Source organism: Dendroctonus ponderosae, unplaced genomic scaffold (assembly GCF_020466585.1).
Source record: "Dendroctonus ponderosae isolate FM_Combo_2020 unplaced genomic scaffold, Dpon_F_20191213v2 Dpon_F_20191213_1, whole genome shotgun sequence".
In the NCBI taxonomy this organism is placed as follows: Eukaryota; Metazoa; Arthropoda; class Insecta; order Coleoptera; family Curculionidae; genus Dendroctonus; species Dendroctonus ponderosae.
In genome coordinates, this window is record NW_026017110.1 from 46,361,578 (window position 1) to 46,378,971 (window position 17,394).

At 36.7% G+C, this 17,394-nt stretch overlaps 2 protein-coding genes across 4 annotated transcripts in view; both read left to right on the forward strand.

Moving 5' to 3' along the window:
- The window catches only part of LOC109533587 (serine/arginine repetitive matrix protein 2), a 131,780-nt gene that overhangs the window by 15,712 nt on the left and 98,674 nt on the right, over nt 1–17,394 (forward strand). For all 3 annotated transcript variants that reach the window (XM_048670456.1, XM_048670458.1, XM_048670452.1), the window contains exons 2-3: nt 5,412–5,688; nt 10,258–10,450. In XM_048670456.1, coding sequence (XP_048526413.1) covers nt 5,516–5,688; nt 10,258–10,450 — 366 coding nt within the window. In that variant the 5' untranslated portion in view covers nt 5,412–5,515. The remainder of the gene's footprint in view (nt 1–5,411; nt 5,689–10,257; nt 10,451–17,394) is intronic.
- LOC109541229 lies at nt 2,724–4,745 on the forward strand. Its single transcript, XM_048670531.1, has 5 exons — nt 2,724–2,856; nt 2,917–3,061; nt 3,229–3,429; nt 4,356–4,476; nt 4,527–4,745. Exons 1-5 carry the CDS (start codon nt 2,784–2,786, stop codon nt 4,713–4,715), a joined length of 729 nt encoding a protein of 242 aa, XP_048526488.1. The 5' UTR covers nt 2,724–2,783; the 3' UTR covers nt 4,716–4,745.

Consider the following 17,394-nt stretch of genomic DNA (forward strand, 5'->3'; position numbering starts at 1 on the left):
GGGGGAACTTATTAATATAATAATATTAATTAACTATAAACAATATTATCAACTGACTCTATTTGCTATTTTGCTAAGAAGCATTTGGATTCTTCGATCCATTTTAACCAAAAGGCGTTAATTTGCCATAAAAAGCCATCGAGTTTCGGGGCGTTTAATTTCAGAAAGGATATTTTGAGAAAAAATCAATGGGTATTTTTTTAGTACAGAAATCCATCTTCTAATGGGTTTAGAACTCGAATCATTCTAGGCATTCTATCCAAAACATATGAGATTTCTGGCAGTTTTCGTCCAGCAAAGGAACTTAAAAATAATTGATTGGAAGCTCCTCTTTCGCTATTCCACAGCTTTTTCAACTTTTCCAACCGATTAATTTTTTTTGGGCTTTACAACTTTGGGCTTTGAGCAGAGATAAGTTGAAATTATTATTTCGCTTTTCCAGAACATTTTTCAACCTTTGAAACTTTTTGTACCTTCTATTGAGCCTTATAGGTTGACGTATAACTGAAACTCGCCTGGCTTCTAGCGCTGTTATGCCAGAAGAGAGATTTTCAAAATAAATAACTCGACATTTTCCTTCAGCTATTCCAGGCTGTTTTCCATAATTTTTAACTGACTATGTGCTATTTTGCTAAGAAGCATTTGGATTCTGCCATCCAGTTTAACGAAAAGGCGTGCATTTTCTTCGAGAAAAGACCCTTTGAGAAAAATTGGCTGCATAATCTTCTTCGGCTGTTTCCATGAGAATCTATCTTCTATTGGGCTTTAGAATTTGAGACGATATTTTTTTCCAATACTTTATCGGACGTTTGCTTGCCACTAAGGGGGCGAATTTCACCGTTTCAAGGTACGATAATTACAATTTTAACTATGGCTTAAATAGTTTCTTGTAGACAGTAGGACAATTTAATTCAGACTGACAGCTGAAGCGATTTTTCCAACTAAAACTATCGGAATGAAAATAGTTTCACTTACGCGAGTCACCGTAAAATCGGCTTGAATTCGAATAAAAGAAGTATTTTTTCAGCACTTTTTCTGGCCAAAGTGGACGCTTTTTTTATTTGTCCTTTGGACTGGACGTCCTTTGCGCCTGCCACCCCTGGGGGGTCACTTAGCCAGACTTTTATCCATTGGGCAATTCACCGGTTGTTTTCGTGTGTTTTGAGTGGAATTGAATTTTTCATACGATGAAAACGAGTGATTGTGCATAATCTAATCGAGCCACTTGTTTGATATCCAGACGCATTGCAATGGTCTGCATGAAAATGTCGAGTTTTGTGGTTTTCTGCTGTGTTTTAGTGGCGCTAGCCCAAAATATTGCTGATAGGTAAAGTGAAACTTAAGTTTTAGTCGCGGTGTACTGGAAGCTACTATCAACTTTAGCTGCTCCAAAAAAAATCGCATATTTTTGAGGTGCAGTTGAAGATTTTATTAATTTCACCATTAATGGACTACTGAATCGATTTAGCTATTTTAATAAAAAGCCATCGAATTTCGGACATTTTTATTTCAGAAAATATATTTTGGGAACAATTCACTGGACATTTTTCTTTCGTACAGAAGTCCATTTTCTATTGGGCTTTAGAACTCGAAGTATCCTATCCTTTCTCTCCCAAACCCATGAGATTTCTAGCAGTTTTCTCCCAACAAAGGGACTTAAAAATAATTGATTGGAATCTCCTCTTTCTCTATTCCAGGATTTTTTAAAACTTTTCCTACTCATTCAATTTTTTTACAACTTTAGTCATTTTACACATTCTTACCAAAACTCATTGGATTTCTAGCAGCTTTCAGCTCTTTCAAGCCTTTTCCAAAACTTTCCAAGTCATCCTATTTTCTATTTGGCTTTTTCGTATGGGTGACTTTAAGGAAAACCCCTTGGTTCGAGCAGTTTTATTCCAGAAAACAGACTTGAGCAGAAATAACTTGAAATTATTATTTCGCTTTCCCAGAAGTTCTTTCAACCTTTGAAACTTTTTGCACCTTCTATTGAGCCTTATAGGTTGACGTCTAACATCGCCTGGCTTCTAGCGGTTTTCTGCCAGAAGAGAGATTTTCAAAATAATTGACTCTAAATTTTCCTTCTGCTATTCCAGGATGTTTTCCAGCATTTTCAACTGACTCTATCTGCGATTTTGCTAAGAAGCATTTGGATTCTTCTATCCAGTTTAACCAAAAGGCGTCAATTTGCGTGAATTTTTCTTCGAGAAAAGACCCTTTGAGAAAAATTGGCTGCAAATACTTCTTCGGCTGTTTCAGAAATTTTTACATTTCTCCTTGAATCTATCTTCTATTGGGCTTTAGAAATTGAGACGATATTTTTTTCCAATATTTTAGCGGACTTTTGCGTGCCACTATGGTGTGAATTTCACCGTTTCTAGGTACGATAATTGCAATTGTATCTATGGCTTAAAGAGTTTCTTGTAGACAGTAAGACAATTTAATTCAAACTGACAACGGATGCGACTTTTCCAACTAAAACTATCGGAATGAAAATAGTTCCATTTACTCGAGTCACCGTAAAATCCGTTTGAATTCGAGTAAAAGAAACATTTTTTCAACACTTTCTGCCCGAAGTGGACGCTTTCTTTATTTGTCCTTTGGACTGGAGGTCCTTTGCGCCTGCCACCCCTGCCGGGGCCACTTAGCCAGACTTTTATCCATTGGGCAATTCACCGGTTGTTTTCGTGTATTTTGAGTGGAATCGAATTTTTTATACGATGAAAACGAGTGATTGTGCGTAATCTAATCGAGCCACTTGTTTAATATCCAGACGCATTGCAATGGTCTGCATGAAAATGTCGAGTTTTGTGGTTTTCTGCTGTGTTTTAGTGGCGCTCGCCCAAAATATTGCTGGTAAGTAAAGTGAAACCTATTTTCCGGTCACTGTGTATTGGAAGCAACATTCAACTTTAGCTTCACCTGCTCCCAATAAGAACGCACATCTTCAGGGTGTAGTGGAAGATTTCATTAATATCACCATCAATAGTTTACTGGATGGTCTGGATGATCCCCTGAAAGTTCCGTCACTTTTCGAACGTTACAACAACGTACTTTTAACGTAAGTTATGACGACGAGTTTTGATTAACTGGGAGATAAATAAGCTGTGGTTTTATTTATTCGCTGCGGTCCCGCGGGACTATATCCGTTCTGATTAAATCACGTAGCGAGTTCAATTTACCGTCAGGCTCTATTAGTTGAGCAAGAAACGATTTGGTGTTTTTTAGCGGATGGCTCAATGTGTCCCATTTGGAGCTGGTTGGATTCAGTAGCATTGTTGCCAAAAGTATCGATGTGGAGTACCACGCCCTAACACCATCTTCAGTTAATTTAACATTGGAAATTGGCGGTTTGAGTTTGTTCTTCGATTACGAAGCCAGTCTGTTACTTGGGCAGCTGTTGCCATATTTCGCCTTGGGTAATCTCAGGTAATCAACAACTCGTATCCCAACTATCAAACTTTTTATAAGATAATTTCCTTGTCCTCCGATGTTTCCTAATCAGAAAATGTGTAGGTACTTGGTTTAAGTCGATTTCTTTCGCTGCTTTCGATATATTTCACCATGAAACCTCTAGTAATTTTTCAAGTTGAAACAAGAAAAAGTTTTTGCTATTTCTATGCCACAAGCATGAAGTCGCAAAACGTTTTTTTTTTATTTTTTTGACCATTATCTTTACTTACGTAGTGGTCTCAATAAATATTAACGTGTTGGCCTTGCAGCCATAACTTTTCTAATCTTGATCCGATTTTTAAAATCTGGGCCTCAAATTCAAGCTATAACTTCCCAGCCGAATTGAGAAAAATAGCGCGTAGCAACATAGCGCGTAGCAACATAGCGCGTAGCATGCATGAACGAAATATTTAAAAGGGTACTTTAGTTGAAAGTCTGTCAGAACATATTTCGGGGGCAGTTCTGATTTGAATCAATTTTCACGCAACCCCGCAATTTTTGTCTGGATTTGTGGATGAACTTTTAGCCTGAACATGAGCTCCAGGTGGTGAAAATCGTACCAAGAGCAGAAAAGTTATTGCTGCAATACCAAAAAGTCGATTTTTTTGGGACCACCCTGCAAACTGTTAAAAGGTGTTTGGATTCTTTGTAAACTTTTGGTGTTTAAATTGAAAAAGACTCATTTTTTACAACCAGGAGCATCAGGAAGTGACCGAAATTATGCATTTTCCTTTTGCCACCCTGTAGAAAATTTCTCTGAGGTGCTTAATTCTTGCCAAAACGCCGACTAATAAAAAAACTAAATATTTGTAAGAATAAATCTGCTTCATAAATTCAATCTTGAGACTGTCAATTCTACTCTTATCAATTATGATTTTTTTTTTTGGTTTTTCTTCTAATAGTGCCAACTTGGATTCTTTGGTCATCAACTTGTTCACTCTGGCGGATGTTTCTTTGGTGCCCACTAACATCAGCAACTTCCAGAATGCTTCCGTGGATTTTTCCGTGGGCAAAAACACTTGGGTGGGTTTCCTCCATTATTTTTGTAACAGCAGTGAATTGCTTCCTTCCAGCTCCATGTTGAAGGCATTTACAAAAGCGACGATATCAGCAAGGATGTGAACGAATTCCTCGACATTCTAATAGCAAGAGTGATTGACTTTGTCGACTACAACCATGAACGCATCAGCAGGATAATCAGCCCAATTCTGCAGGAGATTTTGGATGCAATTTTCAACCAGAAATCTGAAGAAGAATATTGAAACTGATAAATTAATAAACTGTTGAAAGATCAAGTGTGTTTGGTCCTTAATACTAGGCCTGGGTAACTCAGTGAACTTTTAGGAGCTGGCGCAGTGCTACGCTAATGGTTTGGTGCTCCAACCCAACGCACCGGCGCAGTGACTCAGGTCCGTTTCTCGGAAAATGTTGATGACTTTTTCGGAATTTTTCAGTTTTAGACAAGTTACTCTTTCTTCTAAATGCGCAAATTTCTAAAGTTTCACTTAAAAATGCTGACAATCATTCAGAATTCATTCATAACGCTTTATAACTCATGAACCGATGAGTTATAACGCGTTAACTCAGAGAGCGGCAACAACTCAATAGCGCAACTTAACACAGTGTTACCCAGACCTACTTAATACCTTATCCCCAGTTGGTTTTTTTACCGGATGTAAATCCGAGTCAATAAGCAAGAAAACTGATGAGGTTTTCGCCCTTTGAGGCCGGTGTAGAGAATAATTTATTCCTGACGTTTCGCAGGCAAAAAAAAGCCGAAACCCGAGGACTTTTGGTCAAAATATATCTGAAGATGTATTGCACTTGTGCCTGAGAAACGTCGGGAAGAAAGTTTTTTCTGCGACCGGAACTAGTCCGGGACCTTTTTCGGGCACTGGCCACAAAACTTTTTGACAAATAACTTTAGGGCAGCACTGAACTGAGTGCGTTTCTTTCAGATGGGGGTTTCACTTGACGCAGAAGAGAGCGAGTCATCAGGCTTGAAGGAGGAAATGGACAATCGGAAGTGATCGGTTGCAGGGCCGGAAGCGGAAGTGACAACATGTCCCGGGACGACCTGCAGCACATCCGCGACCGGCTGCTGCAGCTGTCCGACAGTCCATCAAGTCAACGGATGCCCTTCAATGTGAAGCGAAAAGTCGCGCTGTCCAGACAGCCGTCCAAAGCGCCCCCATCCAAACTGAGCATGCAAGATTTCGTGCGAATGGATCCCGGGTAAGTGTTTCAAGCGAGGAAATTCGAATAAGTTTTTAATTTCGTTCCGTTGCCTCTGAATCCAACAGTTCGTTTATGAAATGCGACTAAAAACATTCGGGAGGCGAAAGTATTAAATTCTTAATTTCCGTGAAAAGGGTATCAAAATGTCGGAATTAATTTCATAACGAGTCGAGGGTGTATTTGCTGGAAAGGAAAAAAAACCCTATTTATGGCATTTCATAGGATATCAACTTCAAAAGGTGGACGGGTGCTTGGAAAACACGGGACGTTTTCACGTTGTATTTGTGTAATGGGGAAATCACCGAGATTCGCTCCGGATAGCATCCAGACTCTGTAATGGGATTTAATTAGCAAAGTTCTTTGTCTGGATTGTCGTTCCAGGACTTTTTCCGGAATTTCCAACTCGTTGTGTCTTCACAATTGAATCGTTGTAGCTGTGCGAACAAAACCTATCGGTTTGCGCGCAGTCTTCTCCCCAAAAAAGGGAACTGTGAGAAGAATGGACTGGAAATTCTTCTTCTGATATTCCACGATTTTTTTCAGCTTTTTCAACTCATTCTATTTTTTAGGGCAGTTTTCTTCATGGAAAGACAGTTTGAGACGAATTGGCTGGAACTTTTTCTTTGACTATTTCAGCATTCATAACTTTTTCTAAGAACTAAATTATTGCAAAACACATCGGTTTCATACCATGTTTTTTTGCAGAAAAGAGACTTTGAGAAGAATTGCAGTTTTTTCGGCTAATTCAGTATTTTTTTTCATAAATTTCCATTCTATGTTCTACTATGTCTTAATAAACATAGCCGTGCTAACAAAAATTCGTAAGTTTCCGTGCATTTGTATTCTAGAAACGACCTTTTGAGAAGGATTAACTCTTTCTGACATTTTTCCTCTGCTATTCCACGGTTTTTTCAAAATTTATACAAGTGACTGAGTTCCAGAAAAAAAATGGCCATAAGTTCTCTGATGCAGAAGCAAATTTGAAACTTTCGGGATTTAGAGTAGTCCTGGGTAACTCAGGTTCAACTGAATGGTTTGGTGAGCCAACCTAACGCACCGGCACAGTAGCTCAGTTCCGTTGCTGGGAAAATGTTGTTAACTTTTTTTACTTGTTTTTAGATTTATTTAAAGGGTCATTTATCAATAATCTTTTTGGGAATTTTTATTTTTGAGAAAAATGATAAGATACATTTGATTGGAAAACTTTTTGCAGCTCTTTCTAGGCATATCAACATAAACCTTTTAGTTTTTGAGCAATTTTCTTCAAAAAAAGACATTAAATTAAATTTAGGAACAATTTATAATACGCAATTCCGGGATATTTATCCCATTTGCTACATATTCCATCTTCTATGGTGCCTTAATATTGTGGTTCATAATAGCCAAAATCCATCTGTTTTCAGCATTTATTCCCCAGAAAAAACAATTAGAGCAGAATTTCACTGACATTTTCTTTCGTTATTCCATAATTTGTTTGAGTAATTCGAGCTTATTCTAACGGAAATGGTGAACTTTCAGTTTTAATTCAGCGTTAATTTAGAAAATTGACTTCAAGAAGAGTTGACTTGAAATTTTTCTTCCGTTTTTCCTGGAGTTCGACTTAACTCGTCGATTTTTGTTCAATTTACTTAAATTTTTTTGAAATTGAGGAAAAACAGACTTGGAGAAAAATTTATTCGAACTTGTTCTTACCTAATTCTAGGACTTTTGTCAGCTTTCTTTTCTCATTCTATCTTTTATGGTGCTCCAGGGCCATTTTAACAATATCCCATCGACTTTTGTGCAATTTTTTCCACAAAATATACTTTTCAAAAAATTGACTGGGCATTTTCCTTACGGAAATCCATTTTTTAACTCATTCTATCTTCTATGGTGTTTTGTTACCTACTATTTGTTTTCCATCAGTTTTTTTGCAGGAGAAAAAATTGAGAATATTTGACTGGAAACGCATCTTCTACTATTTCAGCATTTTCAATATTCGATCTTTGTTCTAAGCATTTTATTAAGAACCCATCGATCGTCGATCTTAGATTATTTTGGTTTCCGAAAAGCAACTTTGGAAAAAATCAATTGGAGATTTTTTTGCGCAATCCCAAAATTGTATTCAGCATCTTCTACTCATTCTATCTTCTGTTGCCGATTAGAACTTGGGTCATTTTTGCCATTTTATACAAAAAAACTTTTGCTTTTTGTGCAGCTTTCTTTCACAAAAAATACTTTAATAAGAGTTGACTTGATATTTTCTTCCGGTATTCCAGAAATTTCTTGAGCACTCTTCTATATTCTATGCAGTCTTAGTACTGTGGACATTTTAGAAATTTTAACAAGAACCTGTCGATTTTTGTGCCAATTTCTTTCAGATAAAAACATACTTTCAGAAAAACTGACTGGAATCTAGGCACAGACCTCTTACACAATTCCAAGATTTTATGACACATTCACTTATTCCATCTTCTAAAAAAAATTCTTCCAAAAAAAATAGATTTTGAAAAGAATTGCTAGGAAACTTTTCTTTTGCTGCTCCAGGATTTTTTTCAGCCTTGCCACCCATTCTATCATGTCAATTGGCTTTAAATCTAGCCATTTTATCCAAAACCCATCGGTTGTTTTTCAACAGTTTTCTTCCAGAACAGAGATATTGAGAAAAAGTTACTGGAAGTTCTTCTTCAGCTATTCCAGGATTTTTAAAGCACTTCGAACTCGTTCTATCTTTTATTGGGCCGCAGCCGCTACAACAAAAATTCAACGAATTTACATGCATTTTTCTGCTAGAAAAGACCATTTGAGAAAAATTGCCGGAAAGTTCTTCGTTCGCTATTCCAGTTTTGTGTCAGCAGTTCCAACTGATTCTTTGTGTCTTAGTACTTGGGCAGTTCTAGCCATTTCCAATTTCCTGCAATTCCAGAATTTCTTCACCACTCATTCTAGCTTCTATGTTGCCTTAGTGCTTGAATTTATTAGACAATATCTAACCACTAAGGCACGACTTGACTGTCAATTCTTCTTTCTCTATTCCAAGATTATTTAATCATTTGAAAAAACATGAGAAAGATTGACTAGAAATTCTTCTTACGATAGTCCGAAATATTTTTTGAATATATTTAGTCCTTGTGCACTTTTCTTTCAATGAAGAGATTTTGAGAAGAACTGACAGGAAATTTTTCTTCCGATTTTCCAGAATATCTTCGATCAAAGCCAATTTCTCTAATTTTTTATTGGACCTTAGCCTTGGGTCTTTTCAGCCATTTGCATAAAAAAACCCATCGATTTTTGTAAAATTTTGTTTACGAAGAAACTAACTTGGAAAAAAAGTGCCTGGAATTTTTTTTTTGCTACCCCAGGATTATTTTCAGCAATTTCACCTTCTATTGGGCTTTCGTGATCGAGTCATTCTATTAATTCTAACACAAGCCCAGCACTTTTCGTGCATTTGTTCTCCTAAAAAAAAACTTGGTTTTCCAACTAAATGACCCTCTAACAGCAAGAAAAACAGCCGAGCCTCAGCTGAATTTGCACATTGTCTTGCCAAGTGTCGACAAGCTGAAATTGGCACTGAATAATCGAATTTGCGATGTCGACATAGTCAATGGGAAAATGGTGTGAATGCTGATGCAGATTTGCGTCAACAGCATTTTCGCTGTTAACTTGCAGAACCAAATGCGACTCTGACCTCAATTATTTGAACTTGCTGAATGGAAGAAGGCGCGGAGAAGAACCAACCTGCTCTTTGATCACATCAAAGTTTTAAACGCCTTTTTCTTGAATGGACAGAGCTGATTTAATGTTGTCCGAACGTGAACCGCTCTGAAAAATACTCCTCTGAAGAACTGAAAAAATCACCAATTTCACTGGTACTTTTCCTCTTTTTCTTCCAAAGTTGCCATACTTCTGATTCAATGCGCGTTGCATTTATGCCGTTTTTTCACCATTGCTCGTATGTTTGCTGTTTTCAATTCTGCTCACATTGAGTTTACTGATGGATAAATATTATCCAACGGGTTTTATTGCTATAATAATTAGGCAGGAAATAATGGCTGGCCCATTTCACCCTCAGATTATGTACAAAATCTGATTAGCTAAAATCGAGCATTTAACCTGTAATAATTCACTGGCACATTTATGCTAAATTGCAAAGGGTAAGCTTGGTGTTTATTGATTTTCATCACAATGTCTGACTGGTCGGAATGTAACAGGCTTATTCAACGAATTAAATTATTTGCCAATTGTTTGCATGAATGCGAATTATTCAAAGTTCTTGTGTGATTCAATGGAAATGTCACGAAAAAAACCGAGCAATTTTCCCTTGCTATTAAGGAAAATAAATCGAGAAATCATTGCCAATACCTTGCAGCTATCAGGGATTCGAAAATTTCCATCGCCGACACAATGGGGTTGTGTTAGTGGATTGAATAAATGGTATCTTTGCTGTCGAATGGAGTTTATCGATTCCGCAACTGAATAAAACATCCCTTTTACCAGCAACGCGATACACGTTCTTTGTTCAACCATTAATAGCGTCATTTAGCGTAGTTTTACTTTCAATGTTGGGGTGATTTTTTGTTCTAGATACACTCCGGACATCGAGCACTTGGTTTTCCCAAACTCCCGAAGACGGAGCCCTCAGCAGGTGGCACCGGCCGTTTCTGAGCAAACAACCACCGGTAAAACACGCTCTCGCCTAGCGGAAATGTTCGCTCTGAGTCGCCATCTTCAACGATCGTCCGCAGAACGGCAGGACAGCAAGAAAGGGCATGTCAATGTAAGTTTTATGCTTGAATTTCACCAGTTGTTTCAATTTGATACTTTTGAAAGTGTTGGTAAAGTTATCTTGGATAAAGGGAAGTCTCTGATGATGCCCATAAGGATGAAACTTTGTGCTTCAAGCGGCTATAAGTTGTGGGAATACTGATCAGTAAAACAATCTTAATTTGATGCAAATGTTACGTACTTTTTGTAATCAGGAAGAAAAAAATTTGTATTTTGGGCGATTTCTTCGAAACTTTTAGTATCTATAGAGTAGGCCTGCGTAACACTGTGTTGAGTTGTGCTATTGAGTTGTTGCCGCTCTCTGAGTTAACGAGTTATAACTCATCGGTTGATGAGATTGACTTACAACTATAAGTGATTTATTGAAGCTTTACGAGACCCGAGACTGGAATTTGCACATCTAAAAAAGGGTCATTTCAGTTTGGAGAAATATTTTTGGAAAAAACCTAGAAATAATTATTAAGGTTTTGTCCATAATTCGAAGCAGCGAAAAGTTATCCAAAAATTTTTGCGAAGCGGTTTAGGAGGCGGGTGTTCCAATAAAATGTATCTTATAATTTTTCACAGAAAATACCTGAAGATTGTCAGTGTTTTAAGTAATACTAAAAAGCAATGCGATTTGTGCGTAGAAAGAATTGCTTAATAGAAATTTTGCGATGAGGGCGACGAATTTTCCAAATCATCTTTGTAAACTTTTGCTCTCTGGTCGTTTTTTCAAGATAATCCTAATTAATTTAGGTAAAAAACTTAATAAAATTATTTGGTTTTGGTGAAAATTCGAAGCAGAAATGGATTTTCTAAAGTTCTTTGCAAACCGATGAATGAATCGAATTTTCTAGCAAAATAAATTTTGTCCTTTTTGGCTGAAAAGACCCCATTATTGTCAGAAAAGAAGAAAATCATCAGAAAATAATGTTTTCATGCGTTTTCGATTAAAAACTTTTGGTTTTGTGATTAGTTTTGGAGAAAACCTTAATGGTTTTCGGGGAAAAACGGGAAGAATTTATTTTCGTTTTTGTCCCGAATTTGACGCTGAAAAAGCAAAAAAATCAGTCAAAACTACATAACCACATTTTTTTTCACAAACTCTACAGTCTTCAGAGATATGGAGGTGACGAAATTTTCGTTATAAACTTTCGCTTATTCTGTTCGTTTATTGATAGAAAATTATTTGATTGTTCGTCCAAATTCGAAGCTGGAAAGGGATTTCAAAAGTTTTTAAAAAGCGACGAAGGATTCAAAATATATTTCATAATTTTTCGCGGAAAATACCTAAGCTATAAGATTGTCAGCAGTTTTAAGTGAAACTTTAGAAAATTGAGCCTTTAGAAGAAGGAGTAACTTGGCTAAAACTGGAAAATTCTGAAATTTTGAGGACATTTAAAAATATTATTAATAAATGGCCTTTAAAATAAATCTAAAAACGAGTAAAAAAAAGTAATCAGCATTTTCGAACTGAGTTATTTTGCCGATGTGTTGGGTTGGAGCACCAAACCATTTGCGTAGCACTGCGCCAACTCCTAAAAATGTACTGAGTTACTTAGGCCTAGTCTGGTTGCATTCTTGCCGTTTGTCCAATAAACTCTGTAAGCAGGCATGTTTTTGGATTTAAAAGTTTGAGAAGCACAATTCAAAAACTAGCCAAACAACGGTGACAAATTTGTTAGCAACCTGCCTGGAGGCATGATTGCCGTTTGTCCATTAAACTTTTTAAACAGGCCAGTTTATTCGTGTTTCTACATTAGAAGGTTTGAAGAGTAGAATTGAAAAGCTAACCACAAAAAGGCTAACAAATTTGTCAAATACCTGCTTGGAAACATCATTGCGTTTTGTCCAATAAACTCCTTAAACAACCACTTCATTCACGTTTGTGCATTTAAAGGTTTGAAGAAGACAATTTAAAAACTAACCAAAAAATGCTGACAAATTTGTCAAATACCTGCTTGGAGGCATGATTGCGGTTTGCCCAATAAATTCTTTAAATCAGCACTTTCTGCAGGATTATGTATTTGACGATTTGAAGCGCACAATTCAAAAACTAACCACAAAAACTTCGTGCTGGACCTGCCTGGATGCAGGAATGCCGTTTGTTCATGAAAATCCTTAGTCAAGCAATAATCGCACTTTAAGCGTCCGCACTTTAAGCGTTTTTGGGTAGAACGTAAAGAAAAAAAAACAGTCAAAACTAAAAAACATTTTTTTTTAACAGTCTACAGGGGGACAGAGGGTATGGAGGTGACGCTTATTCCGTTCGTTTTTTGATAGAAAATTATTTGATTTCTGTTCCAAATTTGAAGCTGGAAAGGGATTTCAGAACTTTTACAAAGCGACGAAGGATTCGAAATTTAATTCATATTTTTTCGCGGAAAATACCATAAGATTGTCGGCATTTTTAAGTAAAATTTTAGAAAATTGAGAGTGTAGAAGAAAGAGTAACTTGACTAAAACTGAAAAGTTCTGAAATTTTGAAGAAATTTGAAAAATGTTATTAATAAATGGCCCTTAAAATAAATCTAAAAACAAGTTAAAAAAGTCATCAACATTTTCCCAACAACATAACTGAGTTACTTGGCTGTTGCGTTGGGTTGGCGCACTAAACCATTTGCGTAGCACTGCGCCAGCTCCAAAAAATTAACTGAGTTACCCAAGCCAAATGGGAAGTTTTTCTCGTTTGCAAACTTTCGTTAATTTTTTTTAACAGCTTGATTGAAAAGTTAATAAAATTGCCGTGACCCTAAGCGCCTAATCGGGAGTTTGAACTTGGAAAAAACCTGGAAAAAACCACAAAATTATATTAAATTCCTTACCCGTGCAGATAGGCGAATTACCAAGTGCAATCCCACAAAACAAATCACCATACAAATGCAACAAGGCAGAACCTAGACTGAGTATATTAGGAAAAGAATTAAGCCTAATCATAGACTGTCCTTATTCCACGCATTCGATTAGCATTAGCTTGAATTACCCCGCACAACTTGCACCGATGAAACTTTATACAAAATTACTTTTTTTAGCTGAAAAAAAGTCAAAGTATCACATCGCTCAGCATTACCAAGCATGTTCAAACAAGCCTTTGAAGTCTATCGACAATGCAAAAATCATGTAAATTCGCAAAACATTCAGCACAGGGTTTTCAAAGCAGGGCGATTGAAAGTGCAGTAAATAAACTGTTCACAAATTGAAATTTCTGTCAACTTGTCGTTGTTAAATTATAAAAGCGCCCACTTCAAACTACAAGTTCTTTTCAAATGGAGCTTTCGTATGCGAACTAGACCTGGGTAACACTGTGTTGAAACTTTTTACAAAGCGCCAAAGGATTCAAAATTTATTTCATAATTTTTCGTGGAAAATACCTTAAGAGTGTCAGCACTTTTAAGTGAAATTTTAGAAAATGAGCATTTAGGAGAAAGAGTAATTTGGTTAAAACTGGAAAATTCTGAAATTTTGAAGAAATTTTTAAAATATTATCAGTAAATGGTCATTAAAATAAATCTAAAAACAAATAAAAAAAGTCATCAACATTTTTTCAGCAACAGAACTGAGTTACTGCGCCGGTGCGTTGGGTTGGCGCAACAAACCATTTGCGTAGCAAAATTCTAAAATTCACTGAGTTACCCAGGCCTACTATAGAGTACCTATCCACTAAAGGTAATAAAGCTTTCCGCATTTGTAGAGCCCGATGTGCTCTCAAGATAGTAAAATTTTTAAATTGCTATTTGCTTTAGCCTAGAAGGTGCTAATTTTGAAAAGAAAGAGTTCAGTCAAGTCAAAACTCAAAAAAATTAAACGTTTGAGTTAATTCCATAAAACTTTCAGCATGCATAGACCCAAATATTTTCTGAAGATAGTGAAAGTGTGAAGTTGCTACTTGCTTTACTTTGGCAGAGGAAATTTTTTTAACGAGAGACAGTCGTGTTGCAAGAAAATCCATTTTGAAACTGGCGTTTACAATGCTGCCAAAAATCTGTTTTAAGAGCGATGTTTATTATTTTTTTTGTATCTGTAAAACTAAGTGCTTTCTAAAGACAGCAGGAATTTCAAGCAGTTTTTTGTTTCAGTTTGAAAAATGCAAATTTTTAAAGGGAAGAACGCAGTTTAGTTGAAATGACCGTTTTCAGATCAGTGTTTAAAAAGCAGGAAAAAATGAAGATTTTAGTCAATTTGTAAAACACTTTCAGAATTTACTAGCCAAGTGATCTCTAAATATAGTCAAAATTTCAAGTTGCTACTTGCTTCACTTTGGGAGGTTCGATTTTTGAACATCACAGAGCAGTTTTATAAAGAGACATAAAAATCACTTTTAAGAGTGCAACCGCAAAACAGAACAATCGCTCTTAAAAGGCCCCAAGTTTTAATATCAGCGGACACAATAGTGACAACTTCCAGCTGCAAACGCTGGGAAGTTAATACGTTTTTAATGTGGAAAAGTTTTTTGAAAAATCCCTGAGGATGTCCCAAAAACGAAACTTTCTATCGTTGACAGGGGTTTCTTGAATATTTCATTCGCCCCTTCAAATATTTCAAAACTCCCAACAGACTGAAAAATCGTAAATCCACCGGCATTTGTTTAGGGATGTTTAATGAAGTTTCCAGTGCGATTTAATTGAAAGTTAAGTGCGCACCCCACAAGGAGTTAATGCCAAAGTGTTTTTCCTTATCCAAACGCTTGCCTCTGGTGCGAAGGGCAATTTCTCATAAACTTTTTGTTATTTTTCTATTACGCGTAGAGCAAGGAAAATATTGCACAGCCGAGAGTTTCCCTTCGAAGTACTCAAGCTGTTTAATGTGCAGGCAACTCCATTTTATTCGAGAAACTCACTGCATGGCAGTTTCACTTTTTCGCACGAAAGTCACATCAATCAAATCAGGCTGAAGTTTCACTCAAATAATCGCTTGGCTGTTGATTGAGCACGTCAGCTTTATTGAAAACAATTTGGTTGTTCTTCTGCAAGGAAATAGACAGTTTCATATGGATGTTTAATGAAGCTTTCCAGGCGTTTTAATCGCTGATTGAACAGGCGCCCAAGAGGACTGGACTCATTCACCATGCAAACATGTATTTTAATAAGGTAAAGCTGGGGCCCCTTCCTGAAAAGCTCCTTTGTGGCACGGTCTTATTAAGCCATTTCTCCCGGAAAAAGCTTTATTTTCAACTCGTTTGCTTTGGTTTATTTTGAGCTTCATTTGGCTTCGACGAAAAAGGTCAATACGAAGGAAAAAAGCGCTTGTGTTTCCAATCAAAGGCTCCGTTGCTTTGGCTAGAAAATTGATTTTTGCAAAATTAGCTGCCTTATTAAATTGTCTGTTTTAGGCAAATGTGGCTTTCGCCCATTTTCTTTTGTGCCAAAGCTGTGGTTTTCCCTACGTAAAATATCACAAAACAGCCCTATTAACCCCAGGAAACATTCCGCTCGAGTGGTTAGCGAAAAGAATTAATTTTCGGACTTTCCACGGTCCGGAAACGCGATTTTCCGACGTGAGGCCCCGGCTATCGTTTTCGTTCATTTCCATAATTCCCATTTCTCAAACAAATGCAAAGTCATCTGCTTAGTGTTATTAATTCCGAATTTCCTTTTGCTCTGAACCTAAACGGGTTTTCAAATGGTTTACTTTCGAATTAAATCGGTTCCCGTTTTTCAATTGAGGATATTGCATATTTGCAAGTGTGTCTTTCAGTGTTAATTCTTCAAAAACGGTCAAAAAGACCGGGTTTCCGATGGATCCAATTGGTGAAAATGAATTTCCGAGATTATTCCAACTTTGACTGACGAATTCCATCAGAACAATGTCAAAACAACGTAACTTTCCTGCTTAAATCTGGATTCGTTTGCCAAATATTTCCCAACATGTCGTTGTCCTGAATTGCGTCCGACATATTTCACGAAAACAAATCTTCAAAACGTCATTGCGAATGGGGCGGCTTTTATAAGTTAACACAACGACAGGTTGACAAGAATTTCAATTTGCCAACGGTTTATTTACTGTACTTTCAATCACCCTGCTTTGAAAATCCCTTTGCTGAATGTTTTGCGAATTTACATGATTTGCATTGTCGATAGTCTTCAAAGGCTTGTTTGAACATGCTCGGTATAGCCGAGCGATGCGATACTTTGATCTTTCTTTTTTAGTTTCTAGTTATTTTTGTATAAAGTTTCGCCGGTGCAAATTGCGCGGGGTAAACCAAGCTAATGCTAATCGAATGCGTGGAACAAGGACAGTCTATGATTAGGCTTAGCCTGCGCGCGTGCTTATTCTTTTTCTAATACACTCAGTCTAGGTTCTGCGTTGTTGCATTCGCATGGTGGTTTGTTTTTTGGGTGTTTACTTGGTAATTCTGCTACCTGCACGGGTAAGCAACTTAATATCAATATGTGGTTTTTACCAGGTTTTTTCCAAATTATAACTGCCGATTAGGCGCCTAAGGTCACGGCAATTTGATTAACTTTTTAGTCAAGCTGTTAAAGAAAATTAACGAAAGTTTGCAAACGAGAAAAACTTCCCATTTGGCCTGGGTAACTCAGTTAATTTTTAGGAGTTGGCGCAGTGTTACGAAAAAGTTTTGGGGCGCCCACCCAACTCACCGGCGCAGTAACTCAGTTCAGTTGCTGAGAAAATGTTGATGACTTTTTTACATTTATCTTAAGGGTCATTTATTAATAATATTTTTTTTTTCAAAATTTCAGAATTTTCCAAGTTTAGCCAAGTTACTCTTTCATCTAAATGCTCAATTTCCTAAAATTCACTTAAAAATGCTGACAATCTTAAGGTATTTTCCGCGAAAAATTATTGAAAAAGTTTTGAAATCCCTTTCCAGCTTCGAATTCGGAGCAAAAACCAAATATATATATATATAAATAATCTTTATTTCCTACAGAAAAAGGCTATCGACCCAATCGGTCTTTCTGCCTTTGTTTAGTATATATGTGCCTTAGCCTA

What these genes read in the sequence shown, in the direction of transcription:
- LOC109541229 (XM_048670531.1), top strand. Translation starts at nt 2,784, where the DNA reads ATGGTCTGCATGAAAATGTCGAGTTTTGTGGTTTTCTGCTGTGTTTTA. An exon ending in GCTCGCCCAAAATATTGCTG is followed by an intron (nt 2,857 to 2,916) that starts GTAAGTAAAGTG and finishes ATTCAACTTTAG; the next exon opens with CTTCACCTGCTCCCAATAAG. An exon ending in TTCGCCTTGGGTAATCTCAG is followed by an intron (nt 3,430 to 4,355) that starts GTAATCAACAAC and finishes TTCTTCTAATAG; the next exon opens with TGCCAACTTGGATTCTTTGG.